At 34.5% G+C, this 21,338-nt stretch overlaps 1 protein-coding gene across 3 annotated transcripts in view; it reads left to right on the forward strand.

Annotated features, from left to right (window-relative positions):
• Positions 1-21,338, forward strand: part of Pus1 (Pseudouridine synthase 1) — a 75,228-nt gene that overhangs the window by 43,766 nt on the left and 10,124 nt on the right. For all 3 annotated transcript variants that reach the window (XM_081764429.1, XM_081764448.1, XM_081764439.1), the window contains exons 3-6: positions 4,809-4,975; positions 9,147-9,417; positions 12,637-12,737; positions 16,332-16,486. In XM_081764429.1, the coding sequence (XP_081620555.1) occupies positions 4,809-4,975; positions 9,147-9,417; positions 12,637-12,737; positions 16,332-16,486 (694 nt within the window). The remainder of the gene's footprint in view (positions 1-4,808; positions 4,976-9,146; positions 9,418-12,636; positions 12,738-16,331; positions 16,487-21,338) is intronic.

A 21,338-nucleotide genomic window follows, 5' to 3' on the forward strand; every position in this document is an offset into this window, starting at 1 on the left:
TTCCATATGTCATTTAGGGATTTGCCGAATGTCTGTACGGTAAGGGATAATGAAACGGTGCAGTAAAGATGGAAACCTTACTGAAAAAAGTTGTTATTCATAGCGCGATTGCACGCACGTGTATAATGGGAGTCAAAGCAAAGATCACTTAGTGTGGCTGCATAATCTCAGGGAACAATGGAAAGTGGTATACCAGATAGAAAACTTGCAGAGAGAGGGTAGAAATAAGAACAATTATAACTATAGTAGTCATAACCTGTAAAGAAATATTCAACGACGTACTGTTTTTGTAACGTAGTATCTTACACAGAGTAGCACTGCAAACTACTAGGTCATACGTGCTAACAATAAACGTACCTACAGAAGATGTTCAAAGTGCTGTCCTCCCACATCTATATAACGTGCTAATCATGAGTTTCAAATGCATTCCATCACTCCCGGTGTGTTGCGTAACTGTGCACACACATCTTCAATGCAGTTTTGTAAATCGGCAAGTTCCCTTCCCTAAGTGTGAAGTTTCTTTCTCCCCACATTCAAAGCTGTCTAGCTCAGCCCCTGTCCATTTCCGGACTGTATGTCATATAAACATTTTTTCTTGTTTTGGTGCCAGGAATCTGTGGTTTTATTTTTCGCCATTAATTTTGGGACACCCTGTATACAGTGGATATACTGAAAGTGATGTGAGAAGACACCAAGTTTTATCGCTCCATGAAATAGCCTTTGAAACTAGAGATAATGTAAAGATAAGTGCTAAAGAATATAGATAATATTATTGAATGTTACGAAATTTTATGGTTTGGTAAAGAAAAGGTTACGAAAAAGTCACGAAATTTCATTTTGGAATTTTAGTAGACACCCTGATAATGTACCGAAATACCTGCGATAAGAAGTTAATTATATTTGTGTACAAACCTATAAGATACCTTTTGTATCGAAGTGTCGGAAAAAAATTGTCTATACTATTTTCATTCGTTTTTCCTCTCCTTGTACACCCCGACTACATGCTGATAGTAACTCAAATGCTAAGCATTTTTATTTAGTACTTTCATTAAATATGTGTTCTTAAAAAAAGTCAGTATTTTTTAGATTTTATATGCTTATGCTGAAATTCCTTTGTTCTAACCAATTTTACACGGCTACCGTGTAAATACGTACTTATTCGTCTTCCCATTTTTCTTCCAATGTTCGAAACTTTGTTGATCTGGTCACGTAACTCCAGACAAAACTTCAGATATCTCTGACTTAATATTACCGGACAGAAAATGAAGTAGGTAGGCCTACGTGTTGCGTATGATTTTTGATCAGTTCCAACGAATTTCAACTGCACCTGCCAACTTTTTCAGATCAGTAAATATAAACAAAACAGACGTTTATTATCGGTGTTACAGATTCGGCATTGTATCATTGCCTTCATCAGGCACATCATGAAAGTACAGTGTAAGGATACAGCTTATACAGGGTGTTACATAAATGCATGACCAAAAGTGACGAGGTGATTGCGGACACTCAAATAAGTAAAAATGTTCGTATAATCATGAGTCAGATGCCGCTTCGTTTCCGAGATACAGGATGTTCAAATGTTGAGTCCCTCCAATGGCTCACTATGGGAAAGTGAATGGAAATGTTCAATATTATAGGAATAATACAATCAAGTGGAATATCTGTCCAAATTCATTTACTCTAACATAAGAATGAAACTAATTAACATTTGAGGTTATTGGGTTGTCAGTGTTGCCAACCTGGTATAAAGTGTTATGTTTTCAAATAGCGCTAGATGTCCACACATTAGCATATGATTACTGACATCAAAACGTTTCTAAACATGGGGCAGATTCCGTTTTGTTTTCAAAAGACAAGGCGTCCAAGTATGAAGTCAATTAGCGGCGCGCAATAGGAAACAACGGTTCATAGATCACAACGGGATCAGCATCAGATCATGTGTTAACAAGAGTTTCTACTTCCAAATGCAGAGTTTGAAATCGCAATGTAAGTTCTTGTTGTAAAATAGATGGAAATAGATTTTTATAGCAAAGAATGAGGCTCAAAGGTACCAGTAGACTAGTGAGCAAACTACTGTTCATAGTTTGTAGTCAGTGACGGCGCCAGAGGAGGGAAAGGGCGGCGTCTGCCCCCTCCCCCATATATGTGTGGTATTGTGATGTAGATCAAATAATATAGAAGTATCCTTTTCGGTATGCAAGAGAATAGCTTCCCCCCCAAACATTTTCTCGTCCTCTCCATTTGCTTCCACCCCCTCCGCAGGACATTAAAGCTGGGGTAGTCATTGTAGTGTACTATAAAGGAAAAAGAAAAAAAAAAAACACCAGAGCATTACAGTTATGTTATAATTTTGGAGTGTCTCGAATACGACACTATGGCTTTATAGTGCTTCCAATAAAAATTTACTGTGTTCTTGAGAAATCAGTTTAAACCGAGAAAGATACACTATTATCCTGATAGATCTAGTGTTCAATGCGGAAACAAAAATAACTTTTTAAACTTAAACTAACCTTCACATAAAGCTGATTTTGGCATAGAGGCTGAATAGCATTTCTCTGCAACATCTCATGGAAGTGAACCTTGTAATGGGTTGGTAGCACAGTCAAGAGGGTGGCAGCCTGAGCGACTTGCAGTATCCCTCGACATCTTTTTTTTGACGGAGCAGCAGCAAACTTTACTGGAGCCCATTTTGCATTTGTTAGTCAAGAATAATACTTCACCGGGTCAGTAACATTCCTATAAGAACGCTTCAACAAAGCACAAACAATTCGTGGGACGAGAAATTTCACGCGTTTATTCCTGCAACTTTTGATACTTCCAACTGTTTTCAAGGTATTTTCGTATTACTGGAGGCCATTGAACAGACACTCAACAGATTTGACCACAGGCTGGTAGTGGAAGACGTAAGTGGATAAAAACGAATGGTGGCTGCTGATGTTTTGGGAAAAAATGAAGTAAAAGAGATGGTTCTCTATTCAGCTGGTCCATCTCAACCTTTTGCATATCGTGGGAAGCTAAATGCTATCTGAATTTGTCCATGAATGTAGTGTGTAAGGTGAATCCTGAGACACAACACGCCGATTATACACTTTGCCTGACAAAGATGTAGTTCATGACAAAAGAAAAAGCTTTTCAAGTTCACTCCAAACTAAGTTGTAAGCAGTATCCCGAGAGACCAGGATTTCCAAATGTGGACAGAAACCTGGTCATTGTTCTTTTTTGACTCTGTGGTATATATTAATTTAATTTCATTACATCCTTATTTCTTTCGTAGGTGGAAACTCTTGTAACAAATGATCTCATACGGGTCTCAAAATAAAATTCTGGAGATACATTCATAACAGTCCGAATATTGTTTTATATTTTTGAAAATTTTCAAAATAGGCTTTTTGAGAAAATCAAACTCAAAATATTGTTTTTTTCGAAAAAAATTAAAAATATATAGTGTAATATACCATTTGAAAATTCTTTTCATAATCTTTAAAATGATACCTTTATTAATTTCTTATGTCCTTTAAGTCAGCTGCAAATTCCAGTCGATCAAATGTCACTCTTCCAATTTTTGGTAAATTTTAAGAACATTGGGAATCTATAATTTCAAAACTGGTTCACAAAACAACTTGAGCTTTCCTCTTGTTCTACATACTGAATCGCTGCAGTTTGTAGGAATCAATTCGTAGGGGACAGTGATGATGAGAATTAATGAAATGGTGGAATAAAGAAAGTGAAAAGAAACGGAAGAACCTTGAGAAAATCCACACGCATGGTGCTTCTTTATTACAAAGCCCACTTGGTGTAACCTGTAATTAGTGACCCAACGCACCAGAGTGAATGCTTTTCCACTTAACAACTGCAGCTCCACTTTTAAGATTTGAGCACAACATACCTCCCTCTCTTTTTCTTCTTTTTCTCCCCCCTTCCATTTCTCTCTGGATGTGTTTTTTAGTTTTTCTGTTCTGTATTTTACCAGTTATTTTTTTTATGTACACTCATGTCCAAAATTATTGTCACATGTCTATAAATATGTTGTTGTAGGAATATAATTTGACAACGAATTCGCCCGGTATTTCTTATAATGTTAGTATGTGTATAGTCGGCAAAGACATGTATGTGCCAAATTTCATGTAAAAAGAGCAGTAAATAAGAACAATAAAATAAAACTTTCTTGTCCATTTAGCAACATTTTATTTTACTCATTCTAATTTTCGTATTTATAATTCTTTTCCTATGAAATTTACCACAAATATATATTTCCCGATTATACACGTAATATCAGTATTAAAAGTACGCTGCAAAATCATTATTAAATTATATTCTTTCAAGAAGACAGTTATGGATATGAAACAATCGTTTGTGGACAAAAGTTTACAGTTTTACTTACATGTATTTCTTTCATTCACTAACCCTGTGAATAAAATTAGTGGTGCAAGCAAGAAAAGACTCAGTGGGAGTCATCATGATTTTAGAGAGGCCTAAGTGAAGCAAGACCTTTTTAAGTAACTACTGGACATAATCGTGGAAGGTTGATTTATTATTATTACAAAAATTGGATGACTCTTTTTGGTAATCCTTTTATTCCGCGTTCCAGAAAATACCTTTTTTTTTCTTTCTTTCTTATAGTCTTCTTCTCCATTTCAGTCTTCGCTTTTTATTTTCTGTTTACGCATCAGACTTTTAGTAATACCACCGAGGTATCTATATGTAGTAAACTGTTCACAGATTTCTTCTTTCCATGTATATATAGTATTTAAATGTAGAATTATTCGTGTTAAAAACAATAATACTTTATATTTCTTTGTTTTGCGAAGAAATCCTGGCATGAAGACAATAGAAGAAGATCTGCTTAAGGCAATGTTGAAGGCTGGCCTTATTAATGAAGAAGCGTACAATCTACCTCAATCCATCCAGTTTCAACGAGCAGCTAGAACAGATAAAGGAGTGTCAGCTGCAAGACAAATAGTTTCTTTGAAATTACGTAAGTATAAAATAGTTTATACAGTTAATATGTTAATTTCAATCCTGCGATCCTGTCTTGTATATTAATGAACATTGACGAAAGCTACAAATGAAATGATGAAACAATGGTAAAATGACAACTTACCAATCAAAACCTATACACATGCAATCTGCCTTTAAAAAAAAAAAAAAAAAAAAAAAAAAAAAAAAAAAAAAAAAAAAAAAAAAAAAAAAAAAGCTCACATCCCGTTATGTATACTCAATTATACAGTGCTCCGAACACCGAGAAGATTAGTGTGCATCAACTCAATAGCAACAATATGGATGAGTCAAGTAACTTCGTCACTTCCGCTCTCAACCAAAGTGCAAGTTTGAAGCGTACATTTTTGTTTCCAAACAATACATCTGTTAAGTAAGGAAAGCATAGGCCAGTGTATATTTCATTTTATTTTCATGTAAATACGTTTTCTTCCCTTTCTTATGTTTGATCCATTTGCTGTTTAAAGTTCCTTCTTTCCAAAATTTAAACAAAAATTGCAATTATTTGTTTCATACTATATTTATAAGTCAATGCAAAACATACCAATGTTGGTTCCATTGTAGCTCATGACTTCGGAACCCACCAGAAACAAATAATGTCGGAAATACGTTATGCTTAACTCATCTATTGTAACAATAACAAACATTTCTTACAATAAAATTTCTGCACTCGTTGTACTTGAAATGGTATATACTTTTCGTTTTTTTAAATAACTGCTTTGTAGGAGAATACAATTTCTTGACTAAATACGTCACCAAAAGCATTTATTGTTAATCCTTACAGTAATTCAATCAATCTTCTAAAACATGTAACAATGTTGAATTTATTATTCGCTTGGTACTGATGGAACTTATATATTGTTGTTGACTCATTGTATTAAATTTGAGGCATTAGTCATGACCAATAAAAGGGGAGCACCGTGGCTGACTAATGGATCGCTCATCTCTGTTGTGATGAGTTTCTCACTTGGTCACATACCATATGAGTTTCTGGCGGGCAGCATCATGTTTGTGGGTTTTCTCCCTTTCCTCCCACATACTCATTCCACTAATTATATCATAATAATTCACTTTTATTAATTATTCGTCTCCCTTAGCCTAAATGGTATAAACATGGAACGTAAAACAGAAACATTGTACTCCATTTCATTTCAACAATAAAATAGAGCAATAAAATGTATATAACCTGAATTAGATAGGTAAATTGAATAGTCAATTCTGTCAAAATATTTTTTGTTATTCTTGTTTATTTTATTCATTTTTTAACTATCTGTGGATAAATTAGGTACTTAATGTAGAGCAGTATGCTATAATGTCAAGAGGTAGAGAAAAAAAATGAAATGAAATCTTTGAGTTTTACGTCCCACGGTTATGCCGGTTAGGCTAAAGGAGACGGTGATAATGAGTAATGAATGAAATGGTGGAATGAAAAAAGTGGGAGGAAACGGGAGAACCCCGAGAAAACCCACGCACACGGTGTTTGTCCACCACAAAGTTCACTTGGCGGGGGCTGGGATCGAACCCGGGACCCCAAGCACCAGAGGTGAACGATCTACCACTAAGCCACCGCGGCCCCTCAAGAGGTAGAGAATTTTGCATGAAGTCTGACAGACATTTTCTGTTGGGGGTTCGCAAACTTTAAGCAGGGAATCGTTGTACGTTAGGAGGATATATTTCCAAAAAAATAAATATAGATACAGGTGTTCGTGGTAAAGGCAGCCACTTGTTCTTTATTTAAGGTAATTGAAAAGGCTACCTTAAAGGCTATAATTGAATTATGTAGATTAGCTGTAAAAGGAAACAACTACTACTTCAACAACGATGTGAAACGAGTGTCTTAAAGGTTTCGAAGCAATTTTGAAACATAAGGGTGGAAATTTCGGTGTATACTTCTATAGTGTTCATCCAATTTTTCCCCAAATTACCAAAGTTTCATGTTTAAATCAGATTTTGTGAATTTTATAAAAAGTGTGGTAAAAGTTTGTTTTTCTGTTAGAGAGGACTCTTTCGTAACTATTGTGGACTGTGTGTGTGTGTGTAGGTAGTAACACATGTATTGTGGTGTTACGACCTTTCAGATGTTTTGATAATCCAAAATACGAAAATTAATTTGTGTTTCGTATCCCGTTTATGTTAGACTTTCTCACATTCGCCTTAAATAATTCCACTCCACTAGAAGACAACAGTAAAGTTAAGAAATTCGAATCGTGAAGATTTCCATATCACGTCTTGTTTAAGGATCATTCATCGTAGTTATTGTCCATAAATTATTTTGATTCTCTGCGTACGCAACAAGGAAGTCCACTTTTACTTTCAGTGCACGCTGTAGCATCCTATCCTCACACACTGCTCCATGCGTGTTTCGAAACTGTTCGAGTTGATCTCTCACATTGTGTTTTGAAATATATTGCTGTACATTGATTGTTTATTTTTTGTGTAAAAGTTCTGACATTGACTAAAAGAGATTTACTTTTACGTTGTAGCTTTCTGGTACATAGAAAATTCTTTTTAATATAATTGCTAGTGGGTTACATATATTGTTCGCAGCCTTAGAAAATGAATGCTCTAGAACAGCGTTGCTCAAACTGTAATTCGCAGACCACAAGTTGTTTTAGATTAATCTAAAACATTAATTTAAAAGATACAGAAAGAAATAAAGGGTTTAAGTGAATTGTGTATCATACACGGTAGTTGAGAAGCTTAAACAAATATAAATTATACATATAATACAATAAAGTTAAAGATATAATATGTATAGATATAATTATAAAATATCCTTGATAGCCTTCAATTGTTAAATAAAAAATACGTATTTTCTTTTATTAATTCTAATATAAAATTAGAAGAATTTAGTTAATACTGTGTTAAAAATAAGTTTCTGGTATAATAATAGTGTTGAAAGCATAAAGAGAATGACAAATTTGTTTCCAAAGGGAGCAAGATTAGAATGGTCCATAGAATATTCTAATATACGTGGTTCATACTTGGAAAAGTTTGAGAAACGTTGCTCCGGAGTTATTAAGAATATAATTCCATCAAAAAATAATCCTCATTCACAGAAAGACAGGTATTTTTTTTTCCTTTCATTTCAACGAAATGATCAAAATTGAATTCGGTCGTGGGCGATTTGGACAAAGTATTAAACAGTACGATTGTGAAAGTAGTTCCAGAGATTTCTCCCTTGACAAAAATGCATTTCCCTGTGGAAGAAATGTTTATCTTTGACAGGGTAAATTATTCTTCTGCCCTAGAGTCTTTTTCCAATGGTGAAGCACTTTTATTTGAATTAAAGCAGTTTATAAAAATTTCACTTTTCAATCTTTTTGTAATCATTAAGAAAACACTTTTTGTTTCATAAAATATTTTCCTGTTCATACGGAAAAGACACTTCTGGTCAGAAGCAAGCTAAATAAGTAGATGGAAAACTCACCATATATTTAGGTCTGAAACTCGTGGAAGGTTATCTTTGTATATCGTATCAGTGTTACGAAATTCACTCAAACGGGCGATGATCTAGTTTTCGCCTAGAAGCGTCTTTATATTTGTAATACGAAGAGAATAACAACAACAATAATAATATTTATAGGATATAGCAATACTAATTTTATATGTGAATATATAAGAGGGAGAGAGAGTATTCAGTAGAGTGCATGTATGGGTGAAAATCATCCTCTTTCCCCTGGGAAAATATTTAGTTCGCACAATGGGTTTTAATAACATTGTTGACACCTCACCCTCATTACCAAGTATTGAAGAAGAAAAAAAAAACTAAATATTTAATATGTATATTTTATGTATGAGCAAGATTTTTTTTTTTTTTTTTTTTTTTTTTTGTTTACGAATGTAAACATTTAAATTTCTGTACCATCATTCGTATGTAATTAATTTCCATATATCCTATCCCCACTAAAACTTTTTCTTAACCTATGTCTTGACACTATTGAAAGCTGTCAGAGAAAATTTGACGTCTAACATGGCGTTTTAAACAAGCTATGGATATTTAGAAGAGAAAAGTGAGTGCTTTTTGATTTGGTTAATGTTCGTGTAATTTTACAAGTATATTCTAGAGTTATTCCAGTTTTAAGTGAAAAGTAGGGTAATAAATTTATCACAAAATGTATTTTAAAATGGGTTTTTGAATATTATTTCAGCTACCGATGGACCTGTAGTAGATAGCATAAATGCTCATTTACCGGATCAGATTCGAGTGATCGGAATGAAGCGAGTAACCAAGGGCTTCAACAGTAAATCGTCTTGTGATGCACGGACATACTCATACATGCTGCCTACATTTGCCTTTGCACCCTCCTCAGAGTCTCTCACAGAAGACTACAGAATAACCGAAGAAGTTCTCACAGACGTTAACGACACATTGAAAGTATTCGAAGGAACACATAATTTTCACAATTTCACAGCGAAAAAGTAAGTTTCCGTCATAAGCAAATAAAAATGTCACAGTTTATTTTGAAGTTTCGCTTGCATTTTAATAATAAAACTAGTGTCGTCTCCTATTTTATAGATTCTCTGTTGTTTGTGTTGTTAATATAGTTAACTTAAAGGCGAAGTCTTCATTATATTACATTATTATCTGGCGTGTATAATTTTCTTGAATCTTGCTTTGAAAATCAGTGAAAGTTGCTCATTAAAAGAGCGAGGTGACAAAACTGTGTTATTTATATTTTTCTTCATTGAAGCAACCTGTTTTCTTTATTCAAACTAACTTACAGAGTCGTTTTTAGAAATACAGAGTGGCCCAAAACTAGGTATACAGACGTGCATCGATCAAGTATAGCATTTTCATTTTTAAGATTTTTTTTTTTTCTTTGGTTTGTTCCGAGCTTATGGTATAAGTGAAAATAAATTAAGAACAAATAAGGAAGAAACTAAATCAATACCTTTGTGGATAACAATAAGTAAATGATATAAAATGCCATGAACCGATCAGTACGAGATTGTATACCTAATTTTGGGCCACCCTGTGTAAGTAACTTTGATCTTGTAAAGTGACATTGTTAATGGAATATTAAGTTATGGTACACATTAAAGCAATCCATCATTACAAACTTAACATTATGGCATTAATAGCGTATTGTATTTGACATATGTCATTTCATAACAGAGAACGGTGTATTCTCATAACAAGAACATTTCATAACAGAATAGTATATATTGCATTTGACTCGAACCACGTACGTTAATATTTAAAACTTAAGCTCACAATTTACAGAATTTGAAAAGTGGTGACAAGCATCTGCTCAGAAGGAGTATATCATAATCCCTTTAGTTAGATTACGATATTAAACTGCTGCGTTCAGCTAATTTCAAACATCGGAAAGCAGTTGAAAGTTACACTATGCTCTACAATCTCTAACTTTTCCTTTCTATCATTAAATTGTGCTCTTCAGCTATAGATACTGAACACATAGTCTATTGGAGTCGTTCATGCACCCAGCTTTCGTATTGCAAAGAAGGAAAAAAAAAAAAAAAGTTTCGAAACTGCGAAGATGAAATTTCTTCATGGATTAGTAGAACGTATGTGCTTGTTTACGACTGCGACTGAGTTACTTATTATTTGAGTTTACAAATACAAAGGGTACTAGAAAAGTTTTGCAATACAGTTTTATATATTTAAGTTTTTCAGGTAATTTCCACCATCCACATTTAATACACCTCTCCATCCTCAAAAATTAATCGTTAAACCAGATCTGCCAAGTTTCACTAGGGAGTAAGGCACACTCGTTGTCCCAAGCTCCCAGAAGATCCTCATAACTAGAAAAACACATCCCTTGCAGCTTCATTTTCACATACGGGAACAGTGCAAAGTCGCAGGGAGCAAAGTCTGGACTGTAAGGAGGGTACTCAAGAAGTTTGTCTTGTAGTGGTCAAATATTCGGTGTAGGCTTTCGCGCGGTGAGCTGGAGCATTGTTGTGATGGAGGAACCAGATGTCCATTCTTAAATTTGGACGTAGGTTCTTCATAGATTCGATGACTGTAGGTAGCTACTGTTCAGTGTAACACTTAGCTGTGACTGTCTTTTATGTGTCCAAAACAACACCCTTCACAGTTCCACTCGATTTGAAAAATACAGCTATCATTTTTTTAATTTACTGATCGGGGTTTTCTGACAGCTACAGGTATATCCTCATCGTCGAAGACACAAACTTTGTTCTGAGTCTTGGGTGGCACATCATAGTAGTACAACTAAGTCTCATCACCTGTCACGATGTTGTTAACGTATCGAGATGGTCCCTTATCAAACATTTGGAGCATCTTCCGGTACCATGTCATACGTCGTGTCATCTGCTTTTCACTCAGACTGTGCGGCACACAGAGACAACAAAGTTTTTTCCGTGCAAATGATCATGCAGAATCGAACGAATTGCTGGCGCATTTAGGTCTAAGGTATCCTCAATCTGCTAGTAAGTCGCTCTTCTGTCTTCGTCAAGCATTTTCCTAACAACAGTAATGTTTCCCTCCGCAACTGACGTTCGTGGACTTCTCGCCCTCTCTGCGTCCTCCTGAGTGAAATTTCCCCTTTGGAATTCTCTGTACCACCTGAATATAATCGTAAGATGTGGATAGATGTAACCCAGTGGAAGAGTCATTTCTTCTAAGCACTAGTCTGCGTTTAAACCACGCGCGAAGTTATACCGCAAAAACTACTCATATTTCATTTCGTGACTAAGATGCCAAAGCAAATACTTTCGACTATCACTGCTAATGAATAACTCAATCTATCGACTTGGTGTAGCGGTTACTGTGCAAGTATGAACATGTCTCGGCATGCACCAAGAAGCAGACTCCTGCGACACATGGTTGCGTCGTATTGCAAAACTTTCTTAGTACATTATATAAATTCATGTAAACTATCATGTTGATTGATTGATTGGAGTCTAATTGGACGTTAGAAGTGTTATGTATCTTCATGTTCCTAATACTAACAAAGGGAATCGTCTGTTATGTTTTATTGTCTGAATTAGTGTGCGTATTAAGTAAAATTAGGGCATACGTAGCATAAAATAACATGGTGGAAGTTGATATGCAAATATGTGAGGTATTATAATTATTGATTTCCCGCAGAGCCCTCCTCGCTGGTCTAGTGGCTAGCTTGTCTTTGGTGCACGTGGTTCCGGGTTATGTTCCCGGTGGGAAAGCATAAAAAAAATTTACAATTATTCACTTTCATTAATCATCCATTTCCTTAGCCTAAAGGGCATAACCGTGGGGCATTAAAAAAGAGAGAAAAAAAATTTGGTTTAAACTTCAAGCTAGGATCATTTCTTCAAATTGAGTAAAGAAATTTAAAGTTACAAGAATAGGGGATTAGGTGGGCGAATATCTTGAAAACACCGTGATTAAAAAGTCAATCTTTATGTATCATTAACCTAATTTTCATGAGTAGAAATAACGAAACTTATTTTCTACAAAAATGCTAAAGTAGCTTGTCAGTTTTTTAATAATTAACCTATACGATCATATTTAATTTTGGTAGTATCTCCTTTATCCAGTTTTACTAATACTAAAGAATTGTGTAAACTAACTAGTTGAATTTTTGATTATCCATCTATGTTCTGGTCACTTCTTTGTGAAAGCGTTCTAGATTTTTTAAAATCATTTATTTAAAATTCTTTTCATTACAGAAAGCCTATGGATCCCAGTGCTCAAAGATATATAATAAACTTTGAATGTGGGGAGCCATTTGTCCGGGACGGTATTGAATTCACAGTTGTGAAAGTAAAAGGTACAGTATGTAAAGCAGTTGTGTACTTCAAGCTTGAGAGTTCCTTTCTCGAGCAAGTTTATTTTAGTGTATTTATTAATATTACCTAAAGATTTTCTGCGAAAATTGTCCAAATAATTGTATTATCACTGAAATGTATTTGATTTCGGATAGAAGAAAGTATCAACAACGGAAAATTAACTCTTACTGACTTTTAGGCCTATATTATATTTTTATTCTTGCTTTAACCTCGCATATCCTTTCTTCGTCCATGATTCATCTACCACCACCTAAATTCACTTAACATGTTACTCAAATGTATCTGACTGACCTCCAATAACGCATCCACACCCTGGGTGCAACCTTGATTAAAAAGGACTGTTCTTGTAGAACGTGCCCATCTACTCTTTCTAGTTTCCCACTAGGTACAACCAATTTTCTCTTACCCCGTCCTTTCTAAAGTAATTAGCGATCATGCCACTAGTAAGAGGTGTCCACGTTTGGATAAATTTCTAATTGTTCTTTTTATACTAATTTGAGAATGCTGAATCCAATGAAATCATATTTAAACATATCCGGCCATGGGATCATGAGAAAATTGAAGTTTGGGATCTTTGAAGTAATTCCTATGCCAATGGTAAAAGGGCCCAAGTTTAGATTCATTACTAATTACACTTTTTATATAATACTTTGGTGGTGAATCCACTCAAACTATTTTTTGAATATGTCCCTTCATTCGATCACGACACAAAATGACCTCGAAGTTGGGATCTTTGAAAAACCGCGTATGCAAATATTAAAAAGTGGCTACGCTTGAATACATTTCTAATTGCGCTTTTTATAGTATTTTAAGGATGCTGAACACAATGAAACTAGTTCTAAACGTATCCGTTCATCAGATTTTGAGAAAAAATTACCTCAGCTTTGGAATCTTTAACTTTACATAGCCTAGCCCTCGAAATGACGGAAAACGCTATAAACCGAGAAAATTCACATAATTTTAAATATTTCAGCTTCTAGTTGAGAGAAACACATGAAAAAAACCTTTTAGCTCTGCATTCAACTGTATTTTATTCCTGAAGTGTATATATATATATATATATATATATATATATATATATATATATATATATATATATATATATATATATATATATCGAGGTAAAAATGGCGCCCACAGACAACAGATGTCAAAATATACCGAAAATGTTATATAACGGAATACACTCCGAGGCCTTCTTCAGCTGCTATAGGGAATCAAAAATTTCACTATGTAGCAACGTCGTAGGTTAATTTGGAACAATTAGCGTTGTTCTACGGATCATCAAGCAGTTACATCGATAGGTATACTGATAGGTGTGTTAGTGTCAAGATCTATCGACTTGAATTGCCATCTGGAAGGGTTCGATGTAATTATTTGACGGATTGATAGATTTACCCTATGGTTCCTTATTTGCGACGTTGCCATATAGTACAATTTGCGTCTGCAGACAAGGACCTGAAAGGTTTACAATTATAGGTATTTTTCGCTTTATTTTGACTTATAGAATAGTGCTCTGTAGTCCATGGACGCAATTTTTACAATACCTGATATATATATATATATATATATACGTATATATATATACTGTATTATTGCATAACTCCTCTCCTACCACTCAAATATTGAGAACAGCAATGGTATGGCTATTTGTTCTCAGAGTTGTTGTCAATGCACTTTATATTGCATGAGAAACATGTATTCTAAATGTACATGTTAGCTATTCGGACTGAAAAATAATTATACGTATTTTCTGTTATTTAGTGAGAAAGTCCTGAGTTGGAAACACTTCTCGTTATGACAATAATTGTCGCAGTTAGAATTACACAAAAAACGGGAATAAAAAGTGACTCACATGCTTTCTTCGCAGCAAGTGATACGTATGTGTGCCCTCGGTCGTCTGTCGGAAGAGGAGGTTGATGTGGCGGGTTTGAAAGCTCTGTCTTCCTCTACAACTCAGAAACAAATGTGCAAATAAAGCAGCTAAAAAAAGTGTTTTTTGCATTATGAAGGTTGACTGTGGTGTCGGAAACAGACAAGATATGATTCAGTAAAGAACAAGGCATCGTGTGTTGCGAAAGCACCCTCAGATTCTTATTCTCTTTCTACTCACCCTCTTCCCATCTCCTATAAACTCACAAAGATAGTTGTTACAGATAAATCCAAGTAATATACAAGAACATTTAGACGAAATTGTATTTTTTTTTTTTTTTTTTTTTAATTAAAAGACACTACAGAAAGAAGAAAAACCCACGTGTTCAGGTGCCAGAAATGCTTTATGGCGTCATAACGTATCTGGAAGTAAGGACTACTATCGTAAACAATGAAGTCATCGCACTCACTAACCTCTTGACTGCGCCAGGGCAATATACTACGAGTGAAAGACAACGTGAATTTTATTTAGCGAAAACATGTAATTCGGCGTTTAAGGTTTAAAAAGTAGTAAGCGTTTTCACTCAATGCCGGTGTTCGTAGGTTGTGTTGCTTATACCAATAGTAAGAGTAATCATACTTTGAAACATTCCTAATTACATTTCTTATAGAGAGAACACTGAATCCCGTTAGAACCATTTTAAAACATACACACGTCGATGCATGTCTAGAAAAGTAACCTCAAATTTGAGATACGTGGCTATATGATTAGCGTACGTACCTTTGGCGCGGGAGACCCAGGTTCGATTCCCGGCGAGAGCTTATGTGCTTCGGATCCCACATTGAATTGTACGTCCACTTTTCATATAACCTCGCTACTGAACGGGTCGCTAAACTCAAATCAAATCGAAATCAAATTTGTGATACAAATTATCCCAACTTTGAGGGAATTTTTCTCATGTCCTCATTTACAGATATGTTCAGAAATTGTTTAATTGAATTGAGCATCCTTAAATTAGTGTAAGAAGATCAATTGGAGATTTATGCAAGCATGGGAACTTTTTACTAGTGGCTTGATTGAAACACTTGGGCATGATTCCCCTCCTTGTGAGCAATCCTACTTTTTATTATAGTGCATCTTCTGGTGAGTATTTTTATATAAGAGATACTTTGAAATGTAATTAACTTTAATAAGAAGTTCTTTATAAAGCAAATGTCTTTAATAGACGTTTCTTGATTTTTATTTTTTTAATAAAGATATATATAATTTCTTACTAAAGAACATTAACTGTGAAAGACAAACTGAAAATTTATTTCAGTTTGATTTTTAATGATAAATCAGCAACTTTTAGTAATATATTGCGCGAAGGTTTTGGAAAGCAGGCCGTTTAATTCGTATGAAACAACTAATCAACTGCTCTAACGAATTTCTGGACTATATTTGCTTATTAAGATTGATCTTATTTAATGAACTATACCTGCTAGTCTATTTAATAACATTTCTAGATACCTCATGAGTTACTTGTTTTTTAAAAAAATCTTATTTTATGTGTAGTGACTTCAGTTCTTTACGAAAATTCGAAAAGTATTGAGAACCGAAGGAAAGAGTCTTACTAGTTAGTTTGATTTTCCGAAAAAAAGTGCAAAAAGTATCTTATCAGTTTGAAAAAAGTAATTATTTTCATCGACATCTTATTTTACAGGTCAGAGTTTCATGTTACATCAAATTCGAAAAATGGTAGGAATTACCATAGCAGTAGCGCGAGGCCTTGCAACAAAGGACACAATTCAAAAAGCATGGAAAACAGAAAGATTGGACATTCCAATTGCGCCAGGCCTTGGACTTGTTTTAGAAGAGGTGTGTGTGAAAAGTGTGTTACTTATTTTCAGTCACTCAAGGAGATACTTTTGATTGCAAAATAAAAAAATAAAGAAATAATAAAAAGTAAAATAAATAAAGGTGTTTTTTGGTAGGTAGGTACGTAAATTATAAAAGGCCGGATGTCCCTCATTGATATCTGTGAGGACGATACATTTTTTGAAATTAAGTTAAATTACTCAATTCATTTTTCATAACTAAAACAAGTCGGCTAACTTCTGTAGTGTATGATCGAAGTTTTTATAGTAAAAATACATTTAGAAATCAGTGTGTGATATAATGAGTGCTGTAGTAGCACATAGTATTATGCCATGTTATATTTGCAGATTGGTCGGTTGCTCGTTAGTTATTAGTCAATCGGAAGAAAATTGGATACTTGAGTGGACTACGTGCGTAAATTAATGTAAAAAAGGAAAAAAAAAAATACTGTTAGATATGATTCAGGGAATTGAAAAAAGAAAATTTAAGTAATCGTGACAAGTTTTAATTGAAGTGAAATAGCAAACCAAAATTGAGGATGCCGTCATTTACGTAAAATTAGTGTCGAATTTGGGTGTGCAATTTAATCCTTTATTTAAACTATTGTTAATTACGTAAGGTAAGTTGCTTGTTTCGTACTACATATTTTAGTTTTTTTGTGTTGTTAATATTTGAAAATATTACTATAAAAGAGTTGTGATGTTATTGTAAATGTGGTGTATATGCAAAGATAGAACATACTAATTTCAACTCGGACACAAAAGAAGTTTTTAAGGGTTCTCAAAGCTAGGATTCCTGTAAATGTCTAGTATAAAGGTGATTGGGCATTAAAATAGAATTATGGCATTTTACTTAAGTAGTTGACAGGTCCATTATGTACTATAGGAGTCTTCCAGTTCCAAAACGGTTCTTGTCCATTTACAGAAAATCCCAGAAAACCGGAAAAACTGTAGGATCGATGCGTTTTGTAGAACTGGAAATATTTGAGGATGTTCAGGTTTTTCACATGAACATACTAAAGTATTCCCATTTCTACAAAACATGTAGATCTAAATTTTTTAAAGTTTTCTGGAATTTTCTTGAAATGGTCAGGAGCTGTTTTAGAATTGGATGACTCATATGTCAAATAAGTATATGTACATCTGTTTGTGAGTCTGGCATCCCTGTACCGACTACTATTGAAAATATTAGAATTAAATCGATCAAATATGCAGTATGGTGGAGAGAGGCAATGGAAGTCTGAAGCACACTCTGAAAGGGAACAGAAATTGTAATTACAAATTAGGCGTGTTATAGATAAGTGTCACCAATCCGTACAGACTACCGTCTATGTTTCGTCCGTGTATGTTTCGTCTAAGAGCTGCAGTTCGAATCCATAGACTAAACATTTTTCGTTTAATTATAATGTTCGTAGTACTTGATAGGCGATGTCAAACGTGTTAATATTTTACGCTAAAGTAGGATGGACATGCTATTATTGTTGACGATAGAATATTGATGATGAAAATTAAGTTTGTGTGATCATGAATACGGTAATGTTTAATTTAGTTTCTTGTCGTCGTTCCTTCTCGAAACATTTCGAATCGATTACTCCAAACTTGGACATGATTTAGTTTTCTTAATGTTACTTCTTTTTCACACTGAAGAGAGGACCTATAGTTCGACATGGGTTCCGAACTATTCGTTCCCACTGAAAATCGAACACGGAACGAGGCGCACCAGCTATGGTATAGAAACAACTTACAAAATAGGATTTTCTCCCAAATTTAAGGGACTGCTTTGTATAAACTACTTGACAGGTCGAAGAGTGTTCTACACAACTTGAAAACCCACAAGGAGTTCTGATAACTTCTCAAATTGCATTTCAAAATTTTCAGAACAGGCATCGTATTTCACAACGGAACAGTTTAAAGTAAAATTCATATTAGCTACAGACATTCACCCAGGTAGAGATTTCCAGTTTTCCTGTATATCTTTAACCGATACCTATAATACAATAAGAAAAAAAAAATGTAATCCAGCCTGAATCTTATACATTCAAAACGTTACCGTCTTTGAAATGCACTTGTCTGACAAAGGGATCTTTTCGTCTATTTCAAGTGATGAGACTTCAGGACTTGTTGTCTCGAAACTAGTTGCGTAGTGCACATATATAAGGCGTCATATATATTCAAATTCCCCTTAGAGAGATATTTTCTTAAAACAGAATGAAAACCAAAACAGTTACAATTTCGATTTAAAACGAAGAATTAAGCTAGTGATTAACATCAATCTTTTATCTGTCCTTGTAGATGTGGCAACATACCATCAAAGTCTAACTGAACAGATTATTACTGCCTGAAGCTACTGTAAAGATTTATTTAGAGACGTTTCTGGCTGCATCTATTAGTAGAGCGAAGTGAGAAACAGAAGCAATCTTTGATTAAATTAGAAGTAAGGGTTGCACGATGGCCCAGAGATAGAGCGCTTACCTGTGGTGCGTGGGGTTCCTGGTTCGATCCTCGATCAAGTGTGGTAGACAACATCGTGTCCATAGGTTTTCCCGGGATACTCCCATTTCCTCCCATACTTCTCATTCCATCATCATTCACTTACCTTAGTCATCTGTCTCCCTTATCCTAATATGCATAATCTAGGGACATTAAACTCAAAGATTTATTTATTTATTTATTTATTTATTTATTTTTCGAATTAAAAATAAAAGCAAGCTTACAACAGAATTGAACTGTCAACTTACAAGTATGTAGACCAACGTATTAACCATTTACGCCTCGGAGACCAAACGCTATTCTCTTTTAGTTGTGATGGACTACGTGTGATAGAAGGTTGTTATTCTTTTATTCTTGGTTTTCTTTTTTTTCAAAAAATAACTTCTTACAAGGACAGAATCCAGTTTGAGAATTTTAGTTTCGAGAAACTTAACTTTTCAATTATATTGAAGAAAAATTTTGGTTAAGCTCACGTCGTATGCCCTCCAAATACTTCAATTATCTGAGCGCAATACTCAAGTGTTTAAGTTTTGCCTTTTCTTTTCACACCATTCCTTATGTCTCTTCCTTATCAATTTTATTTTTGATACATGCGATAGCCTATGCGTATTATTGTTCATAAAAATGAATGAAAATAACATTTTCCTGTAGAGAGACTTGAGGAAATTTGGAATGATACAGGCTCATTTTTGGGACTTAAGTTAGTCTGTAGAAGCGTCCGCATTTAAAATATCCTGAAGTGAATGTTTCAATGAATGTGAATCACATGACACAGGATTACCGGAACGCGGATAGAACATAGCCAAAAATAAATGATCCAGACATACCGATATTTGACCATTTCTAAATTACGTAACAAAATCAATTACAATAAAGCGAATGTGAGTTTCTACCTGATCGGATCACGCAATAACTACTAAATCAATTAAAATTATATTTGACATTATTATCAACCTTAGACCTCGTCAGTATTACGATATTAAATTGATTAAAATGCATATCCTAAAGGGAAGTTTGGGTCATAATCGAAAACGACTGATATTAGTGTCCAATCGATAGTTTTCAGGAATGTTGAAATGAATATTGATAATCTCGATGCTACTCCTTATACTACATTTTTGTCGATGTGAGGATGCATTTATATATACCCTTGTGACATATGTGTTGGATAGGCTTGTTGTAAGAAGTCATGATTGATTATGTTCGTATGATGTAGTGGGGGGAAACCAGGGGCGGGGCATATATCATTGATGTTTTGGAATTTAGAAAAAAAAAAAACTTTAAATTCTTTTCATGGGATACACGTGTCACATTCGTAGTCTACGGGCTAAGTCCAAGTTCAGCCTCCATCGGCATGAGACTGATGGTTTGTAGGCGAAAAGAAGTGACATTTCGGATTTATTAATATTACATTTTGATTCATAAGAGGGAAAAGGGATTCAAATACTTTAAATAAAACTTCTCAGGGGGTACGGTGGATCAGTGATAGAGTGCTTACCTCTGGTGCATGGGGTCCCTGGTTCGATCTCCGGCCAAGTAAGTTTGTGGTGAACAACATCGTGTCCGTGGGTTTTCTCGAGGTACTCCCGTTTTCTTCCTCTTTCTCATTCCACCGATGTTTCCATCGTCATTCACTTTCTTTAATCATCGTCTCCCTTAGTCTAAAGGGCATAACATGGGATGTTAAACTGAAAGATTTTATTTCAAAACTTATTCTCCCCGTTTGAAAAGGAAGGCGTTTCAGCTGGTTAGAGATAAAAATGAAACCTACACATACTGGTCTGGAAAATAAACTATGGTAAATGAAACGAACGAAGATACAACATATTAATACTTTTCTTCTCTTCCAAGGAATGAATAGAAAATAATAATAATAATAATAATAATAATAATAATAATAATAATAAAAATATGACGCTTCCAACAGCTAAATGAGAATTCTTGTTCACACACATCCTATTATTGCTCACACATAACTATTATTGCTGTAATAGTTATGTAATGGAAAACCGAAACTCTAGGAATGAACGTGAGAAAAAAAGAATCCTTTAGTTGAACGTCCCACGATTAGTGAACTAACACTAAAGACGACGACGAAGATTGCAAATGACTGATGACTGATGAAAGTGGTGAAATTATGAAGTGGGAGGAAACGGGAAAACCTCGCGAAAACCACGGTCAAGACCTAGACTACTACCAAACTCACATGGGTGGCCGAAGTGCCTCCTACAAATAATCATGCCAATAGGGATACAGACAGCAAAACATCCCTTTTAAAATTGATGTATTCACTGCATACTGCAGTTACGCCACGCAGTCGCTCCTGCATGCTTATAACAAATGCAATAAAGTGACTGAGGTCA

The sequence above is a fragment of the Thermobia domestica genome, chromosome 1 (assembly GCF_964235325.1).
Source record: "Thermobia domestica chromosome 1, izTheDome1.hap1.1, whole genome shotgun sequence".
NCBI classification, from domain to species: Eukaryota; Metazoa; Arthropoda; class Insecta; order Zygentoma; family Lepismatidae; genus Thermobia; species Thermobia domestica.